This window comes from Camelina sativa, chromosome 16 (assembly GCF_000633955.1).
Source record: "Camelina sativa cultivar DH55 chromosome 16, Cs, whole genome shotgun sequence".
NCBI classification, from domain to species: domain Eukaryota; kingdom Viridiplantae; phylum Streptophyta; class Magnoliopsida; order Brassicales; family Brassicaceae; genus Camelina; species Camelina sativa.
The window spans coordinates 24,008,921-24,026,446 of record NC_025700.1 but is presented as its reverse complement, the minus strand read 5'-3'; the positions used below and the strand labels follow the sequence as shown (position 1 = coordinate 24,026,446).

The window sequence follows — 17,526 nt, the reverse complement described above, 5'->3', positions numbered from 1 at the left end:
GAGAGAGAACAGATGATGTTTCGGGTTGTGTTCAATACTGCGTTTCTTAGATCAAATATTCTAACACTTAACCGTGATGATATTGATGTACTGTGGAACACAACGGATCGGTTCCCCAAGGATTTCAGAGCTGAGGTGACTACTTATCCTACTTTTCTTTAATAATTATACGATTTTTTTTGGTCATTAAAAGAGTCTCATGTTGTTCAAGCTTGAAATGGCAAGTTGTGGAGAGCTCAGTATGAGACTAGTCTAGAAGTACTTTTGTGTAATACATCTTTCTGAGTCAAGGATTTTCATGCATGCATTTTAGGTTATACATTTTGTTTCATTAAAGGTTTCAACATTTTTCTAAGCTGTTAAAGATCAATATTAGCGAGGTCAATTTTTGAGCCTGGCATATTTGTTAGAAGCATTTTATGTTAATACATAAGCTAATTATCTTAATGAAGGTGTGGCATTCTGTGTGTTTGCTCTCAGGTTATATTTTCGGAGATGGATGCTGTTAAGAATCTTGTCTCTATTGATATGTCGCATATGGAGGAAAAAGATGTTCTACCTATGGAAGCATTTGCTAAGGTTCAGGAGATTTTTAGTGAAGCTGAATGGTTGGATCCCAATTCTGATGTTGCTGTGACTGTTTTCAACCAAATAACTGCAGCAAATATCCTTCAAGAAAGCCTGGATTCAGGTTCTTCTCCTCGAAGCCCTGACTCACGTAGCCTATTGGAATCGGCACTTGAGAAAGTTAAGGAGAAAACCAAGTTGATGATATCTGAAAATATTGCTTCAAGTCCTGATGCATTCTCTCCTGAATGGAAAGAGAAAGATACAGTGTCTGGTCATAAGTCTTATGCAGATCCGAATTCAATTCTTAAGAAGGTTGATGAGTCGCATGGACTTCGTGTTTCAGTCCAAAGAAATGTTCACTCGAAGATAATTTCACCTCGAGTGGTCCAAAGTCCAGTGACATCACCACTTCCAAACCGTAGCCCCACGCTAGGATCACCCGCTTCAGTATCCAGATTTCACAGCTCCCCTTCTACTCTTGGGATCACTTCAATATTACACGATCATGGTTCATGTAAAGGCGAAGATGCTACTTCATCATCACCAGCCTCACCTTCAATTTCGTTTCGACCAACATTGCATCAGCTGACACCATCACTACCTAAAGAAGAAGCTTCTCCAAAATTTTCAAAGCCGCCCACACCTGTTCGTTCAAATGGCCATCCTTCAGCAGAAGCAGCAGTGACTTCACCACCATTGCCATCGCTGAAGCCACTTGGGAATTTGTCTCGTCCACCTCCACCCCCACCTCCCATATCCTCTCTGCGCTCCACTCCTTCACCAAGTTCCACTAGCAGTTCCATAGCAATACAAGGGCCTCCTCCACCTCCACCTCCGCCTCCACCTCAACTACAACCTCAGCGTTCTGCACGTTCAACCTTACCTCTGCCACCACCGTTACCTCCAAAGAAATCGATAGCTACAAATAATCCTCCACCGCCACCACCGCCACCTTTGCATTCTAATTCTCGACCAGGAGTCCCCACGAGTTCTTTGGCGGCGAAATCTCCTCCTGTTCCTCCCCCACCAGCCCCTGCACCTCTGTCTCGTTCTCATAATGGGGGTTGTAATGGAACCATCCCTCCAGTCCCTGGACCACCATTGGGTTTAAAGGGCCGTGGGATTTTACAGAATCTTAGAGGTCAGGCTCAAACGAGAAAGGCCAACTTGAAACCGTATCATTGGTTAAAGCTTACTAGGGCAGTACAAGGAAGTTTATGGGCTGAAACGCATAAACCTGATGAAGCTGCAACGTATGGTTATATCTTCAATACATCCTTTATACAAGTTTATGATTTTCTTTATTATTCTAACTCCGGCATCTTCTAATTCTAGTGCTCCAGATTTTGATATCTCTGAGCTTGAGAAACTCTTCTCAGCAGTGAATCTTAGCTCTGACAATGAAAGTAAAGGTGGGAAATCAGGTCGACGTGCCCGACCTAAAGTTGAGAAAGTGCAGCTGGTAATTGATTGCAATGAGCATTCAACTGTTCTTGAACTTTTGTAAATCCTTTAATTTCGGAAGTTTCATAACATGAAATTAAGATCCATTGACGGTTACTCTATTTTCGTCCTCTAACTTTGTCTATTAGTTTTGCAGATTGAGCTCAGAAGAGCATACAACTGTGAGATTATGCTTTCCAAAGTTAAAATACCTTTGCCTGATTTGATGGTAAGCACAAATATTTTTTTCTTGCAAGTTCTTGACTCGGTCTATCTTACATTTCACTGCTAATTAAATGCAAAGGATAATCTGGCCTCATCTTGTTATGCTAGAGCTGTTCAAACCATATTTTTCTTATTGGAATAAATCTTGGGTTACAGAGTTCTGTTCTTGCATTGGATGAGTCAGTGATAGATGTTGATCAAGTTGACAATCTAATTAAGTTTTGTCCAACAAAAGAAGAAGCCGAATTGCTCAAGGTATTATTTATTTTTGGTTCTTATCCAATTTTTTTCTGCTTCTGTACCACGAAATTTTTTGAAGTTATTATCATCCGGCGATAGCTTCTTTTGTGAGTAATACATCTCCTGTCTTGGTTTTCTTACTTTCCGTAGGGCTACACTGGAGATAAGGATAATTTGGGGCGGTGTGAGCAGGTTAGTCGAGTGCTCCACTTTCATATTTGAACAATCTTCTGAGTGTTCCATTTCGAGTTTCTAGGACCATTCTCATATTTCTTGGCAGACCAACCACCATTCCTTCTAAAGAAGATGCAAACAAACAATCTTAGAGATGTGCACATAAATAGTCAGAACTATTCTTAAGTTATTGATTTCCTGGTATTTGTTTTGGGTCGAAAACCAAATAGTATTTTTTGTTTATATTGAGAGTGATACCTTCATAAAAATTTCACTTTCATCTCTGGATGATGTACTGATAGTTATTTTCTGACTTTTCTGGTGATAGTTCTTTTTAGAACTACTGAAAGTTCCTCGAGTGGAGACTAAGCTAAGGGTTTTCTCATACAAGATTCAGTTCCAATCCCAGGTAGGAGAATCGACTGGAGTTTGTAATTTTGTAATGCATTCTAGTTTCTGAAAAACCTGGATCTTATATCAGTAAATGGTTGTTATCCTTCAGGTTACTGATCTTAGAAGAGGTTTGAATACCATACATAGTGCAGCAAATGAGGCAAGTCGTTTTTTCATGCAAATAGTTTGTGAACCACATACTGTATATTCATGTTGGTGATATTCCAATCTGACTCTATTGCATGTCTCACTTTCCAGGTTCGATGCTCGGCTAAACTGAAAAGAATCATGCAAACTATACTTTCCTTGGGCAATGCATTGAACCATGGGACTGCAAGGGGTGAGCATGTATCTATTACTGTTAGACTGCCAAATAGTGTATATCTTAGAGAGAGGCATTGTTTCTATTCAAGAGCTAATTCGCCCTCCACAATGTCAAGTTATGTATTTCTTCTCTTTTGACAGGCTCAGCTATCGGATTTCGCCTGGATAGTCTTTTAAAACTCACTGACACTAGATCCCGCAACAGTAAGATGACTCTGATGCATTATCTCTGTAAGGTAGGAGATTTTTCAATCATTTACCACTCTTTTTTTTCTTTTTTTTTGGGTTTGATGTTAAAATCTCTTTGTTCTTAACTAGTATGCTATATTCTGTACTTTTAGGTGCTTGCCGAGAAACTTCCAGAGCTACTTGATTTTCCAAAAGACCTGGTTAGCTTGGAGGCTGCAACAAAGGTAGTTTAATTATTCCTTAGCTCGGCGTTTAAGAAGAAAACCTCAATTCACTTTGTGCCTTTGGTGATAATCTCTCTGAAAACATTCCTTGATGATAGATTCAACTAAAATACCTGGCAGAGGAGATGCAAGCAATTAGCAAAGGCTTGGAGAAAGTTGTACAAGAGTTTACTGCATCTGAAACTGATGGTCAAATATCAAAACACTTTCGTATGGTAAAATTAATTAGATATTCAAGAAGCTTGTTTAGTTATTGATTGCTTGTGTTGCTTACACTTTTACTTGTTTATGCAGAACTTGAAAGAGTTTCTTAGCTTTGCTGAAGGAGAAGTAAAGTCCTTGGCTTCCCTCTATTCAACTGTTGTAAGGATTATTTGGCTCCTTACCTTCTCTCTGTCTTAATTACTTTTCTGAACCACTTTACGTTACTGTGGTAAAGGATTCTTTGGTGCTACCACTATTGATTTCTCATTGTATTATTAGGGTGGAAGCGCTGATGCATTGGCGTTATACTTTGGAGAAGATCCAGCTCGTGTCCCATTTGAGCAAGGTAACAATTTGATGTAAACTCACTAATATGGTTTGGTTTCTTCTCTTCTTACATAATCATCTCCATTTGGTATTTGGAGGCTTGTCCTTTTTTTCCCTGACCAATTCCTTACATTTTATTTGAATCTGCAGTTGTATCCACTCTACAAAACTTTGTTAGAATATTTGTGCGGTCACATGAGGAAAACTGCAAGCAAGTCGAGTTTGAGAAGAAGAGAGCACAGAAGGAAGCAGAGAATGAAAACCTTAAGAAAGGTGTGTACAATGAGAATTGAAAAACAACTGCACACACAAAAGTATGTTGTTTTCTACTCCTTGAGTTGCCTTTGGCAGTCCTGGGAACCGGAAACTACATGTTGCGGCTCCTAGTTCGGGGTTTTTTACCCAAATATAGAGAACTTCCCCAGATATAGTTTCATCATCTGACAAGACTCAGCTTTGGATTTAGTCTTTTAGATTAGAAGAAAAAATAGGAAACTTTGTTCCTCTGGTAGGTAACAAGAAAAAAGCTGGAATCCGGTGATTAGGTAATGAAGGAGAGACGCAGAAGAAGTTTTAGCTTTGTATTTTGATGGGAATAGTATTAGAGTGACAACTTATGCAGGAGTTTTGAGTCCCTTCCTAGTTTACTACAGAAACAGAAATGTAACTACTTGTGTATAAATTTTGGGAGGGATTATAAGATGTGTAAATATTGAGTGAGTGTTCTGTGTGTGTCTTACTAACATTTATGATTTTACATCCAATGATATATTTAGGGTTTTTTTTTTTTTGTGTTCTAAAATTTACAAAATTTGTTCTCAATACTACTACTACCAAGACAACAAAAACCGCAAGTTCTGCAGTAAAAAAGAAAGCTACAAAATTTTGTGCTTTGATTCTTGTGGCCTAGATATAGAAATCTACGAGCTTTAACTTGTATGAGGGGCCGACGGTCTATTTCCCCACGAGAAGTATTGTATCGAACCAGATAGATCTCGTTCTTTACCCTCGGTCTATATGTCCCCGAAATAAAAGTTCGAAAGCTATATTCCCCCGAATCCAAAGTTCGAAAGCTATATCTCCCCAATTCTGGATTATATTGGTTTACCGTCTAAACCTGAGACCAAACCAGATATGTCCCGAATGTAAACCAGATGTTGAACCAGTTTGATGCACAAACCTAGATTAAACCAAACCGGACCCGTTTGATCATAAACCCAGAATCCCCAAATAAAACCTAAAATCGATTTTCGTTGTTCATAATCGATTCCTTTTATTGAGTTTGGTTCTTCTTCTTGAGATTACTTCTTCTTTCATTTACGAGTTTGAGTATCACAATGAGTAATGTATCATCCAATTCCACTGAATCTAGTTTGCAGGGAAGAGGAAGGGCTATCGGTGTGCCAAAGAGATGTTGGTGCGGAGAAGGAATCATATCTTTGATATCGAAGTCTGATTCCAACCCTTACAGGAGATATTATCGGTGTCAATTTGCCGTAGCTAATAAGGTAAGTCGATTTTGTTTTATTTTTGATTTTTTTTGTTTTCGTGTATAAAATTAGGAATGTTGCAGCTTAGGAATGATGAACACACTTTCAAATGGGTGGATGAGGCATTTGTCAATGAGTTAGACACATTGAATGCAAAGAATGCTGACCTTGAGAAGCAGCTGAAAGAGATCAGAACAGAGAGGTTTGAGTTTGAGAAGATGGTCTATGAGAAGATGGAGAAGGAGATATTTGAGAAGGTTGAAGATGGTTTGTCTGAAGCCAAAGCAAGCCATAAGAAAATCATGATTGTCTTAGTCTTCTTTTGTATGATCATGATTGGTCTCACTAAGCTACTAGGTTGAAGAACGAGATGAGTGTTGTTCCTTTAGTTTGTTGTTGCTATGTTTTTGTTTCAGTTGTAATATGTTGCTATTAAAAGACTATGAGATGGTAATGAGAAGCAAAAGTTAAGAAGTTATGATCATTAATGAAATCCTAAATCGTTCACAAAACAGTTAACAAAAGACATCTCAATTTTTGACAAAAGACATAGGGATTACAAGTCTATGTGGTCGAAAATACATTCAAGGCAACCACAAAATTAGAACCCTATTTCTACTTAGCTAGTTTGATTAAGCTTGAGTGAGTGAACCTTGGCTTGGTTCCGGTTGACTTGGCTGCAAAACAAATATAAAACATTGAAATATTAGTAAACCGAAACAAGCTCCACAAACTGAAACCATGAAAAGGAAAATACATTCACCTTGGGAAATTCATTCTTGTGGAACCTAGAATTATGATTAGCTGCTCCACAAATGCCACAATGCATGATTCTTTTTTTCTCCTTTGGTTTCTTCTTAGTTGGCGACTCATTAGCACCCTTCTTCCTTTTTTTGTCAGGCTTTGTCTTCTTCTCTTTAGCTTGATCGTTATCTTCATCTGGTAAACACACATTAGGAGTCTTTGTTTCAGGCCAAAACCGTGGACCTCTCTGTGGAACGAGGCCTTCGGTGTAATTCCTTTTCCATATAGCTGTCCGGAACCATTGACAGACATAGTTCTCAGCTACAAGTGTTTTGTCGATGATGACTGCATAGGCATGTTCACATGGGATGCCACATATCTGCCACTTCATGCAAGAACAAAGCATCTTTTTCAGGCAGACTCTGTGTTTATCTAAGCCATGCGTTACTTCATATGCTCCATTGGTGCTTGAGCTGACCTTCGACTCAGATGCATACTTATGCTCTTTAGCTAGAAACAATGCAACATATGGAGTACAAATCCCTGCAAACAAGCATACACAATCATTATCGTGTACAACCATAAACAAACATCATCATTTATAAGAAAAATGAGGAAATTACCTGTGTGGGAATAAGATTCTGCAGACCTTTTGGCAATCCTCACCATCGCAAGTCGTCTGATTGTCTCTAGCATAGCAATGAATGGTTTCTCTCTTGCCTTGTTAATGGAGCTGTTAAAAGACTCTGTGGGGTTATTATCAACATCTTCACAATAACTCCCAATCTTGTGAAATGTCCTGCACCAACTTTTTGGATTTGTCCTCATGACATCATTGTACACACTAGTATCATAGCAGTAGATCCTCTCAAAGTGCCGCTTGTAATCCACCTCATTGTAAGACCATGCTAAATCCCACAATAATGGCTTCATTCGGGTTTTATTACCATGATGCTTCTTCAAGTTCCCATAGATGTGTTGCACACACATTCGATGCTCCATTTTTGGTAACTCCAGCTGAACAGCCTTGATCAATCCCTAAACAATAAGAATAATCATTGTTAGTTACCATAAACAAAAGAACTATCAACATCAATTACAAGCCAAGAGATAAGAAATTACCTTTTGCCTATCAGAAATCAGTATAAAGCCATCACCATCATTCAATCCAAGGTCAGTCTTTAGCAACTTCATAAACCAAACCCAATTGTCTGTGTTTTCAACTTTAACCACCCCCATGCTATTGGATAAATACCATTGTTTGCATCCCTACCTAAAGCTACCAAAAGCTGTCCCTTCACCTTATTCTTTAGGAAGCAACCATCAATTCCTATTAGAGGCCTACAAGTCTCTTTCCATGTTCTTCTTATGTTGTCAAAACAAACATAGAACCTATTGAACATGTCTTTCCCATCATCAGTCGTCACACATTCAACCTCTACATGTGAATCCTTGTTAGATTCTAATATCTCAGCAGCATAATCTCTTAATCTAGCAAACTGTTCATCATACTCCTTATCAATCCAAATTAGTGCCTTCTTTCTAGCGGCCTGACATTGATGCCTAGTGACACTAATCTTCCACCTTTCCTTTATGATTTCTTCCATTTTCATTGGCATGAAGTACTCAGGATTATCTCTAATCTTATCAAGAAACAACCTAGCTATATGTGGAACCTTGAACATCTCACATTCTCCATTAGGGATACAACTATGCTTATCATTAAACTTTCCAATCCTCCACATCTTATCACTTGGCAGAATTGCGGCATACACCTTCCACTCACACCGTGAACCATCATCTCCATTACAACCAACACACATAAAGCCAATTTTATCTTTATCATACCTGTATTGCTTCAGATTGTTTCCAGTTCTGAGAACATAGTCCGTCACTGCTTCTTTGAAAGCAACTCCACTGAAGAATGTCTGCTTATCGTACAAATGCCCATCACCGCGCCTGATATGTGTATGAACTGGCTCTGTACCGTCACCGTTTTCATCGGTATCACTCTCCGGATACACATCATGGCGGACTGGTGGTTCATCGACGAACTCATTCACCAACTGGTCGATGTGAAATTCATCTCTGTCATGTGCTTCTTCATCGAAATCTCCTCCAAAGTCAGCATCTGAAAGGACAATCGCCATTGAAGCTGTTTTCCCAAAGAAATCTAAGCAAAGAATTGGGTTTCGATCTAGGGTTCTTCGCAAATTTGGGGATTTTTAGTTTTAGGGATTTTGGGGATAATGGATAGTGAAATCGAAGATAAACGGGTCGAAATCGGGTCGGGTTTGGTTTAATCTAAGTTTGTGCATCAAACTGGTTCAACATCTGGTTTACATTCGGGACATATCTGGTTTGGTCTCAAGTTTAGACGGTAAACCAATATAATCCAGAATTGGGGAGATATAGCTTTCGAACTTTGGATCGGGGGAATATAGCTTTCGAAATTTTATTTCGGGGACAAATAGACCGAGGGTAAAGAACGAGATCTATCTGGTTCGATACAATACTTCTCGTGGGGAAATAGACCGTCGGCCCCTTGTATGAGTTATGACTCGTTCTACTGAGAAATCATCTCTATTTGTGCCTCTTCCCTATCATCAGTGTCCAAGACTGAGATATGTATATAGTTTAATATTTTCAATTAATTAATCATATTTTCGCACATAGTTTAAAATTTTCAGTTTTTTATTTATTTAAAATATGTATATCATTTTCTTTTCTTGAAAATAAAAGCAAAAAAAAGAAGAGTGAATCACATATCTACATAATACAGACCTATATTTAGAAAGCATATCAAAGTAAATATTAATAGAATAGAATAAGTATAACTAAAGTTACAGATAATTAATGTTAGACAACAATATCTTAAAATAAAATACCTGTTAAATATGTTGTTTGGTATATTTTGTTCAATGTTCTGTTTTTTTTGTTTGTTAAGATAAATCCATATTTATCGATATCAAATTTATATAATCCCCTAGAATGCAATATATGTATTAATGATAAACAAACTTTGTGAATCCGGTTTCGGTCTAACTAGACTAGACCCAATACCAAACGTTTTCCGGTTGCTTCAGGTTCAGTTTATAAAATGTTGTGGTCATTGTCTTCTGATTGGTAAAGAGTAAAGAGTAGTAGTAGTTGTTAGTGTAGAGAGACACAACGAATATGAGTAGTAGTAGTTCCATGGGAATGTGTTAGCAAGTTGACATAGAAGCGGACATTAAAATCTTTTGCTTTCTTCTTCTTTTTTATACTTTTCATTGATATATAGATCATCTTCAGAAACCTTGAAAGCCCTATAAGCTAAACAAGTCTTGGCGTGTGTTCTTCCCAATCTGTTTTGTTGCAATTTACATGTGTTCTTATCTTGTATATCTCATTCAAAATTGGTTGGTTTTGTTTTAGTTTTTGAGAACTTTGATTAATATCGCTTTTCATCTCGTTCATTTTTTTTTTGAGAATTATGAAAAGGATTTCTCGCAATAGATATGTCTCTGAGCTCTCTACCTTCAATTTTTTGTTTAGTTTTTTTTTTTCTTAAATTTTGATTATGCATATTAGTTGTGTAAAGGTTGACAAATGGTGGGTGGAAAGAAAAAAGCCAAAGAATTTGACAAAGTGTCGGTGGATGAATAAATGTTAAGGCACTTAAGAAGAACCTTTGATATTAGAAATAATTTATATAACATATCTTCTTCATCCACTGACATTTTAATTTGTCATATACTTTGGTTTTCTTCTTTCTACCCACCATTTGTCTTTCTTATCACAAGTAATCTATATCATCAAAATATAAGGAAAAAACAAACTAAATAAAAACTGAAGGTAGAGAGCTCAAAGATAGATAAATTGCAAAAAATCCTAGTCACAATTTTCCTTTAAAAATGAACGAGATCAAAAGGTATGCTAATAAAAGTTCTCAAAAACGGAAACAAACCAACCAATTTAGAACGAAATACAAGATACAGACACCTATAAATTGTGAGAAAACAAATGTCAGGAAAAACACACGTCATGGTTTGTTTGGTTTAGGGTTTTTAAAGTTTCTGAAGATGATTCAGAACATCAAGGAAAAGTATTATATAAAAAGAAAAAGAAGACATAAGTTCTGAGTTTTAGTTACCTACACAAACTACTACTGCTCTTTACTCTTTACCAATCAAAAGAAAATGACTTTACTATCACTAACCTTGTTGTGTGATAGTACCTGGATTATCACATACCCAAGCCAAGAAACATGACCGAAACGCTTGCTTCCATATCTAAAAAAATTATTAATACCAATCTCAAATTCCTGTTTAACCAAATAAATTGTTAATGACAAATATTAACCTCTTTGTGGCAAAATGGCTTCGTAAGGTCGAATATGTTTTTTTGTACTGTGTTGACTCATATTTTTTTCCTTACTACTTCGACCAGTTCATTTCCCTACAAATAATCGAAACTAATTATCAAACAAATTAAGCATGAAAAATTATGTTAGCTTTAAGATCATAACAACAACCAAACCTCACGTTATTGAAACGATGACAAAGAAACAAAATCAGATAGATAAGAGCTAGGAATCTAAAAAAAAAAAAAGAATTAACATCTTTTTAAAAAGGATTTCTTTATAAAGATAATGGCTCTGATTGGTAACGTAGCCAAAGCTGTACAGAAAAGCTGTAAGCTGAAGCTGTAAGCTGAAGCTGTAAACTGTTACAGAATAGTGCAAAGCTGTAAGAAAAAACTGTACAAAAAAAGATGAGAGTAAAGTTTTTAATAAAGTTTTTGGTAAAATTTTTGTGATTGGTAAAAATTCAAAGTTGTACCACTTGTAATAGTTTGTTTTTGTTCACCGATCACTACCAATACAGAAACAACCGTATCTCCGACAAAAACCATATTTTAAGACAATACTAAACAGTCTAAACTGCAAGTAATATATGTATAAATGAATCTACATGATATAATATGTTGAGGCATATATATATTAAAAAACTATCCATACCTTGTTTTGTGATATAACCTCCTCTATAGAACTCAAACTATGGTTTCTAGATTTGCTATATATTTTCTGTAAAGATATGTTAGTGGAAGCAAAAACGTTCTTATATGTACAGATATATGTTCTCTACTCAAGGAATAAGATGAAAAAGAACATAGTTATTTTTCCAATCAAACCAGCAGATAAAATATCTTAAATATATTTCTTTATTATAAAAAAAACTTTATTATTATAAAAAAAATATTGATAAAATGTTTAACTTTATTTTAATTTATTTTATTTTTTTTATGCGGGAAAATTTGAAATACTATCATTTGAAATGGTCTATGTGCGACATTTAAAATACCGTTAATATTTATTTTTTCACTAAATAACTAACTTATTTATTATTTAGATAAATATGTTACTATATGAAACAACCACAACCATTTTTTAAATATCCTATACTTATTAACTAATTCCTCCAATAAAGAATTATGCCATAACAAAATAAACTAACCACCAAAATCCAACTTAAATGATAATTATTAAACCAACAAATCAGGAATTAGAGAAGATGCAAAACCATCAATAATCTAAAATATTCAAAAACAAATAATCAACAAAATGAAACTAAGACCCTAGAACATCCCCTCTTCCTTACCATGATCTCACGGTCACATCGTTTCTTTGCCTGAAACAAAAAAAAGATACTTAAATATTATCAAAAATATTTATTGAGGCAATCCACTCATCTACTGAGTTATACAAACAATTAAGATTACCATCAATAAATCAAAACAATCAATCAAACCAGAGCAATCAGAACACATAGCACGTCTACTGGTTGTTGGTGTTGATTGACACCCACCCTTTGTGTTGTTCGTCCCACCTCCCAAACTTCCTTGATATCGTGCTGGTGTATACCAACATCCTCCCATGGTGTCAAATGACACCAACACAAACTCCACCATGAACACGGGCTAGTGTTAGTTGATACCCACCCTTGATGTCAGTCGACACCAAATCCTTTAACGAAATACCGAGTGATCCTCGACGACGGATTCTTCACCACTTCGTTCTCCCAACGAAAAAACAACCACAAGCAACCATACAAGGCCAACCAACAAAAACACATAAACAAAGGAATCAATCCACATATATCATAGAAACAACAAATTAAGCAATCTTAACGCTTAGATAAGCTATGGTGTCATACACTCACCTCAAAACAAGAACGAAATCTGGACAAAGACTACCCAACATAGCAACAACAACACTATGATCTCCTTCTCACACACCAAAGCAAGAACCAAACCAAGAAAAGCTCTTCTCTTTTCTCTCTCACTTGATCTCACAACCCAAAAACTCTTTCTCTATTTCTCTAAAGGAGGCGGCCACATGCTTTTCTGCCACAAAACAACTAGGGCGCCAATCTTTTATAGGAGAAGTTTAGGGTTTTTCCAATACCCGCTAAACCGGGCGATATAAAACTAAATCGACCAACCCTAAAATTTTTGTTGGTATGGACCGACTCCCACCTATTCAGGCTCATGATGTTACACTATGTATATGGTCAAATTTAATACTTTTGCTTTTGCTTTTGGCTTTACATTTATTTATTTATTTTTTACACAAAACTTAGTTGTGATTATATAAATAAATAATACTACAAAGCATAATTCATTTTTTCTAGTCAACAAAAAAATGACTAATTCCTATTATATTAGTTTGACTACAATAAATGTGCATCCACTTTTAAAAAATTGACTGGTAACAATGTTTTTATGGGCTTTATAGGTAAGTAATTTAAATTATGTTGACTGTAGAATCTTTTTTTTTTTTTTTGACAAAAAAAAAACATCCATTTACACTACAATGCAGGTGTTACTAAGAAATGTATATTAAACGAGTTTCAATATTTCACGTATATTTTATTTTTCTAGAGGAAGATAAAACAGTTGTCTTGAGATGGTTCCAAAAGTAAATATTAGCTCGGTAATATATATAAATAAAACTTTGAGTTTTATGTAAATTTTTACTTTTATTTCTAATTTTAACTAATATATAATATTAGGCACAAATTTTTAGTTAAAATAATTTAAATTACCAGAAACTCGATGATTTTGGATAATTGTTTTAAATCCAACGGCTGGAAACAATGTATTCATCAATTATGTGCATATAGTTTTTTTTTTTTTTTACCTCCGGCCCCAAATCATATAATATATATTTTTTTTGCTTTCGCCTCGCATAGCTCTTATATGTAATGCTAAGACCGTCTTTTTCGCTAAGAAACTCTATAGGTATCTCATAAATATTATTTTAATTATATTGTAAAAAACATTTAAAAAATAAATAGATTATAAAATATTTATTTAACCAATTGTATAGAATCAAGTATCATATGAATTTTGCTCAAAGTTTTCAGAGTTTTTCAAACCATTTATGATTCTCTCTCCTACTTTATAATTATTTTTTAATCTTTTAATAGGTAGAAACCCTGTGAAAAACTGGCCATGAAGCTCTAAAGCGGGTTTTTCTAATGAAAACGTTTCTCATGCAAAAAAAAACTTTCAGAACTACTTGAATTTACCGGTCAATTTCAATATACACCTTTGTTGGAAAAAAACAGTGCAATTACCTTTCCTTTTGATTATATTCTAGCACCGTTATATACAGTCGGAAGACATAAAATATCTTTCCTTACGATCATATAAAATTTAATAATTTAAGTAAAAACCCGAACACACTGATTAATACTCTTGTGAACCCCAAATAATTCTTACAACTTAACCCACAAATTATCTCATTAGTCACAGCTCAAACATTTGATTAAAAATGTTCCCATTTTCTTTTGTCGGCAAATATAATTAATCCTTAATTAAGACATGATCATCATTAGAAAAAGAGATATCTTCAACAGGAGCCCTACTCTCGAGCTTCTTGATGACCAATTTGTTGTTTGGCTTGTCAACATCTAGAAGAATAGTGTCTTCCTCTGTAAACTCTCCCTTTAAAATTTTTGAGGATATCTCCTTCTTCACTATCTCCTGAATCACTCTCTTCACCGGCCTTGCCCCATTGTTTGGGTCAAACCCAAGCTGAGCAAGGAGATCCACCGCTTCTTTTGTGTACTCAAGTTTTATTTTCTTTTGTTCCAACAAATTCTTCACTCGTCTCATCTGCACCAAATAGTAACATTACATTTATACCAAACACAAACCAAACTGGACCAAAGCCAAAACTCAATAGCCTAGGCCTATAAACCCAATAAGAGAGGATTTGTATTAAACAGTAGTGTGTATATAAAGTAAAGTACCTGAAACTCGACGATCTTGGATAATTCTGTTAAATCCAACGGCTGGAAAACAATGTATTCATCAATCCTGTTCATGAACTCTGGCTTAAAAGTTTGTCTTGCTAACTCCACAGCTTGTTGTTTCATCATCTCATAAACTGCTTCTTTGCTATCTTTATTGTTGCGGGAAGTCTCAAGTATAGGGTGTGATCCTATATTAGACGTCATTATTACAAAACAGTTTCTGAAACTTACGGTCCTCCCTTGAGAATCAGTTATCCTCCCGTCATCTAGTATCTGTAGAAAGATATTGAAGACATCAGGGTGAGCTTTCTCGATCTCATCAAACAGAACCACCGAGTAAGGTCTCCTCCGAATAGCTTCAGTTAACTGACCACCTTCTTCGAAACCAGCACAACCGGGAGGTGCACCAATGAGCCGTGAGACTGAGTTTTTTTCCATGTACTCACTCATATCGATCCTCACTATCGCGTTTTCAGTGTTGAAAAGGTAACCAGCAAGAGCGTTGGCAAGCTCGGTTTTACCAACACCTGTTGGACCCATGAACATAAAACTCGCAATAGGACGGTTAGGATCTGAAAGACCAGCCTTTGAACAGCGGATAGCATTTGCTATCGATTCGACAGCCTTGTCTTGACCAAAAACTCTCTTGTGAAGCACTTCTTCCAAGAAAACTAGCTTTTCTTTCTCTGATTGTTGAAGGTTTGATAGTGGGATACCCGTCCACTTGCTTACTATCTCTGCTATGTGAAGATCGGTTACCTCTTCTTGTAGCAGTGACTGATTAGTGTCTCCGGGATTGGTGAGATTCTTCTCAGCTTCTTCTAACTGGCGTTGGAGGGACATTAGTGTTCCATACTTCACCTCAGCAGTACGGTTTAGACCACATTCACGTTCAGCGGATTTATCAATCTGTAAAACAATATAGATCATGTTTAGTTGTTCATTAATGTTGACCATTTATATCATGCAACGTAAGAAACCACCACAAGTACTACAACTACTATATACATAAGAAGAAACTGGTCGAACGTTTTTTTTTTGGTTTCTTATATTTTAAGAATTATATTTAAGTATGATAGTAACATAATAACCCATAGTGTGGAAATTTACCTCTTCTTTAAATGAACGTAATTTAGTAATGAGAGACTCTTCTTCCGCCTTTTGCTTGCTGAGTTCTCTCTGTTTATCCTTGAGTTTGGTCAAATCATTATCCATTTTCTGTAGAAGTTCTTTAGAAGCATTAGCATTATCCCTTTTCAAAGAATACTTCTCCATCTGCAGTTTGATCACAGCTTTGTTTATTTCATCGAGTTCAGTTGGTTTCGAAGTGGTCGAAACCCTCAACTTTGAGGCAGCTTCATCAACAAGATCAATAGCTGAAAAAACAAAGAAACTTTATCTTTATATACAAAACAAAACCATTTCCCAAGAAAAACATGCCAAGATCGAATCAGAAGAAGGTGTAAGTTTGTATACCTTTGTCTGGTAGAAAGCGTTCAGTTATATAGCGGTCTGCCATAACTGCTGCTGAAACAAGGGAACCATCTGATATCTTAACACCATGATGTAACTCGTACCGCTTTCTTAAACCACGAAGAATCGATATAGTATCTTCAACAGATGGCTGATTACAGAACACTTTCTGAAACCTACGTTCCAGAGCTGGATCTTTCTCCATGTATTTGCGGTATTCAGTCAGCGTAGTTGCACCAATGCATCGCAGTTCACCTCTTCCAAGCATTGGTTTCAATAGGTTGCTCACATCCATTGAATCACCTTCACAAGCTCCTACATAAGGATAATACTAATAACATATCAGTCAACTGTTGAGGCAATGGTGCATTTAATTTAGATATTGTTTGATAATGAAAAGGTCACCTGCACCAACAAGAGTGTGGATCTCATCAATGAACAAGATTGTCTTTCCATTAGAAGCAGTTACTTCCTTCAGTATTGCTTTCAACCTTTCCTCAAATTCTCCTCTATATTGTGTACCAGCAATCAGTGCACCCATGTCGAGGGATATAATCTACATTACAAATGAACAGTTTACAATCTTTGCTCTCACCCTTTGAGGAGAAAAGGTAAAAAAAAAAAAAAAACCCAAAAAAAAAGTGATTAACCTTATGATTCAAGAGTGGTTGAGGGACATCTCCTTTTACAATTCGCTGGGCTAACCTGAAAAAGGTTAACATCTCTCAGTACATACAATCATAAGTTTAAGGGATAGATATAAGTACAAAGCCTTACCCTTCTGCAATAGCGGTTTTGCCTACACCGGGTTCACCAATGATAACAGGATTGCTTTTTGTCATCCTACAAAGTATTTGAATGCAACGGTTTATTTCATCATCACGTCCAATGAGAGGAGGGAGTTTTCCTTGTTTAGCCATCTCTGTTATATCATTTCCGTACGTTACAAGTGCTTCCTTTTCATCATTACTCTACATATAGAAAGAAAAAAATATCACCTTATTACATATAATAACCACCCTTTTCTAATGAATTAAAATGGACAAGGAACCTGATCTGATTTATCAGAGAAGCGGCGCAGAGAAGGGAACTGGAGAGAAAGAGGTAACAGTTGGCCACGAAAAGCGGCTTGAGTGACCGAAGTTATACCGTCTCCAGGAACTCCAATGAAGGAATTTGGCCGGGAGAAAAAGGAATTGGGAG

The 17,526-nt window shown here is 36.1% G+C and overlaps 4 protein-coding genes across 4 annotated transcripts in view; 2 read left to right on the top strand and 2 right to left on the bottom strand.

Annotated features, from left to right (window-relative positions):
- Nucleotides 1–5,101, top strand: part of LOC104753984 (formin-like protein 18) — an 8,004-nt gene extending 2,903 nt beyond the window's left edge. Inside the window, exons 3-17 of the mRNA XM_010476151.2 lie at nucleotides 4–135; nucleotides 481–1,823; nucleotides 1,906–2,032; nucleotides 2,171–2,242; nucleotides 2,395–2,493; nucleotides 2,629–2,670; nucleotides 2,981–3,061; nucleotides 3,155–3,205; nucleotides 3,304–3,385; nucleotides 3,511–3,605; nucleotides 3,711–3,782; nucleotides 3,881–3,997; nucleotides 4,077–4,145; nucleotides 4,266–4,332; nucleotides 4,464–5,101. Coding sequence (XP_010474453.1) covers nucleotides 4–135; nucleotides 481–1,823; nucleotides 1,906–2,032; nucleotides 2,171–2,242; nucleotides 2,395–2,493; nucleotides 2,629–2,670; nucleotides 2,981–3,061; nucleotides 3,155–3,205; nucleotides 3,304–3,385; nucleotides 3,511–3,605; nucleotides 3,711–3,782; nucleotides 3,881–3,997; nucleotides 4,077–4,145; nucleotides 4,266–4,332; nucleotides 4,464–4,606 — 2,592 coding nt within the window. The 3' untranslated portion in view covers nucleotides 4,607–5,101. The remainder of the gene's footprint in view (nucleotides 1–3; nucleotides 136–480; nucleotides 1,824–1,905; nucleotides 2,033–2,170; nucleotides 2,243–2,394; nucleotides 2,494–2,628; nucleotides 2,671–2,980; nucleotides 3,062–3,154; nucleotides 3,206–3,303; nucleotides 3,386–3,510; nucleotides 3,606–3,710; nucleotides 3,783–3,880; nucleotides 3,998–4,076; nucleotides 4,146–4,265; nucleotides 4,333–4,463) is intronic.
- LOC109129610 (uncharacterized protein At4g04775-like) lies at nucleotides 5,564–6,269 on the top strand. Its single transcript, XM_019238067.1, has 2 exons — nucleotides 5,564–5,821; nucleotides 5,887–6,269. Exons 1-2 carry the CDS (start codon nucleotides 5,651–5,653, stop codon nucleotides 6,163–6,165), a joined length of 450 nt encoding a protein of 149 aa, XP_019093612.1. The 5' UTR covers nucleotides 5,564–5,650; the 3' UTR covers nucleotides 6,166–6,269.
- LOC104753983 lies at nucleotides 7,681–9,229 on the bottom strand. The gene has a single exon (XM_019238089.1). It carries the CDS (start codon nucleotides 8,695–8,697, stop codon nucleotides 7,738–7,740), a length of 960 nt encoding a protein of 319 aa, XP_019093634.1. The 5' UTR covers nucleotides 8,698–9,229; the 3' UTR covers nucleotides 7,681–7,737.
- LOC104753982 (chaperone protein ClpB4, mitochondrial-like) lies at nucleotides 14,256–16,620 on the bottom strand. Its single transcript, XM_019238056.1, has 4 exons — nucleotides 16,327–16,620; nucleotides 15,961–16,226; nucleotides 14,848–15,759; nucleotides 14,256–14,710 (listed from the first exon to the last, which is right to left on the bottom strand). The coding sequence occupies exons 1-4, from the start codon at nucleotides 16,616–16,618 to the stop codon at nucleotides 14,399–14,401; spliced, it is 1,782 nt and encodes a 593-aa protein (XP_019093601.1). The 5' UTR covers nucleotides 16,619–16,620; the 3' UTR covers nucleotides 14,256–14,398.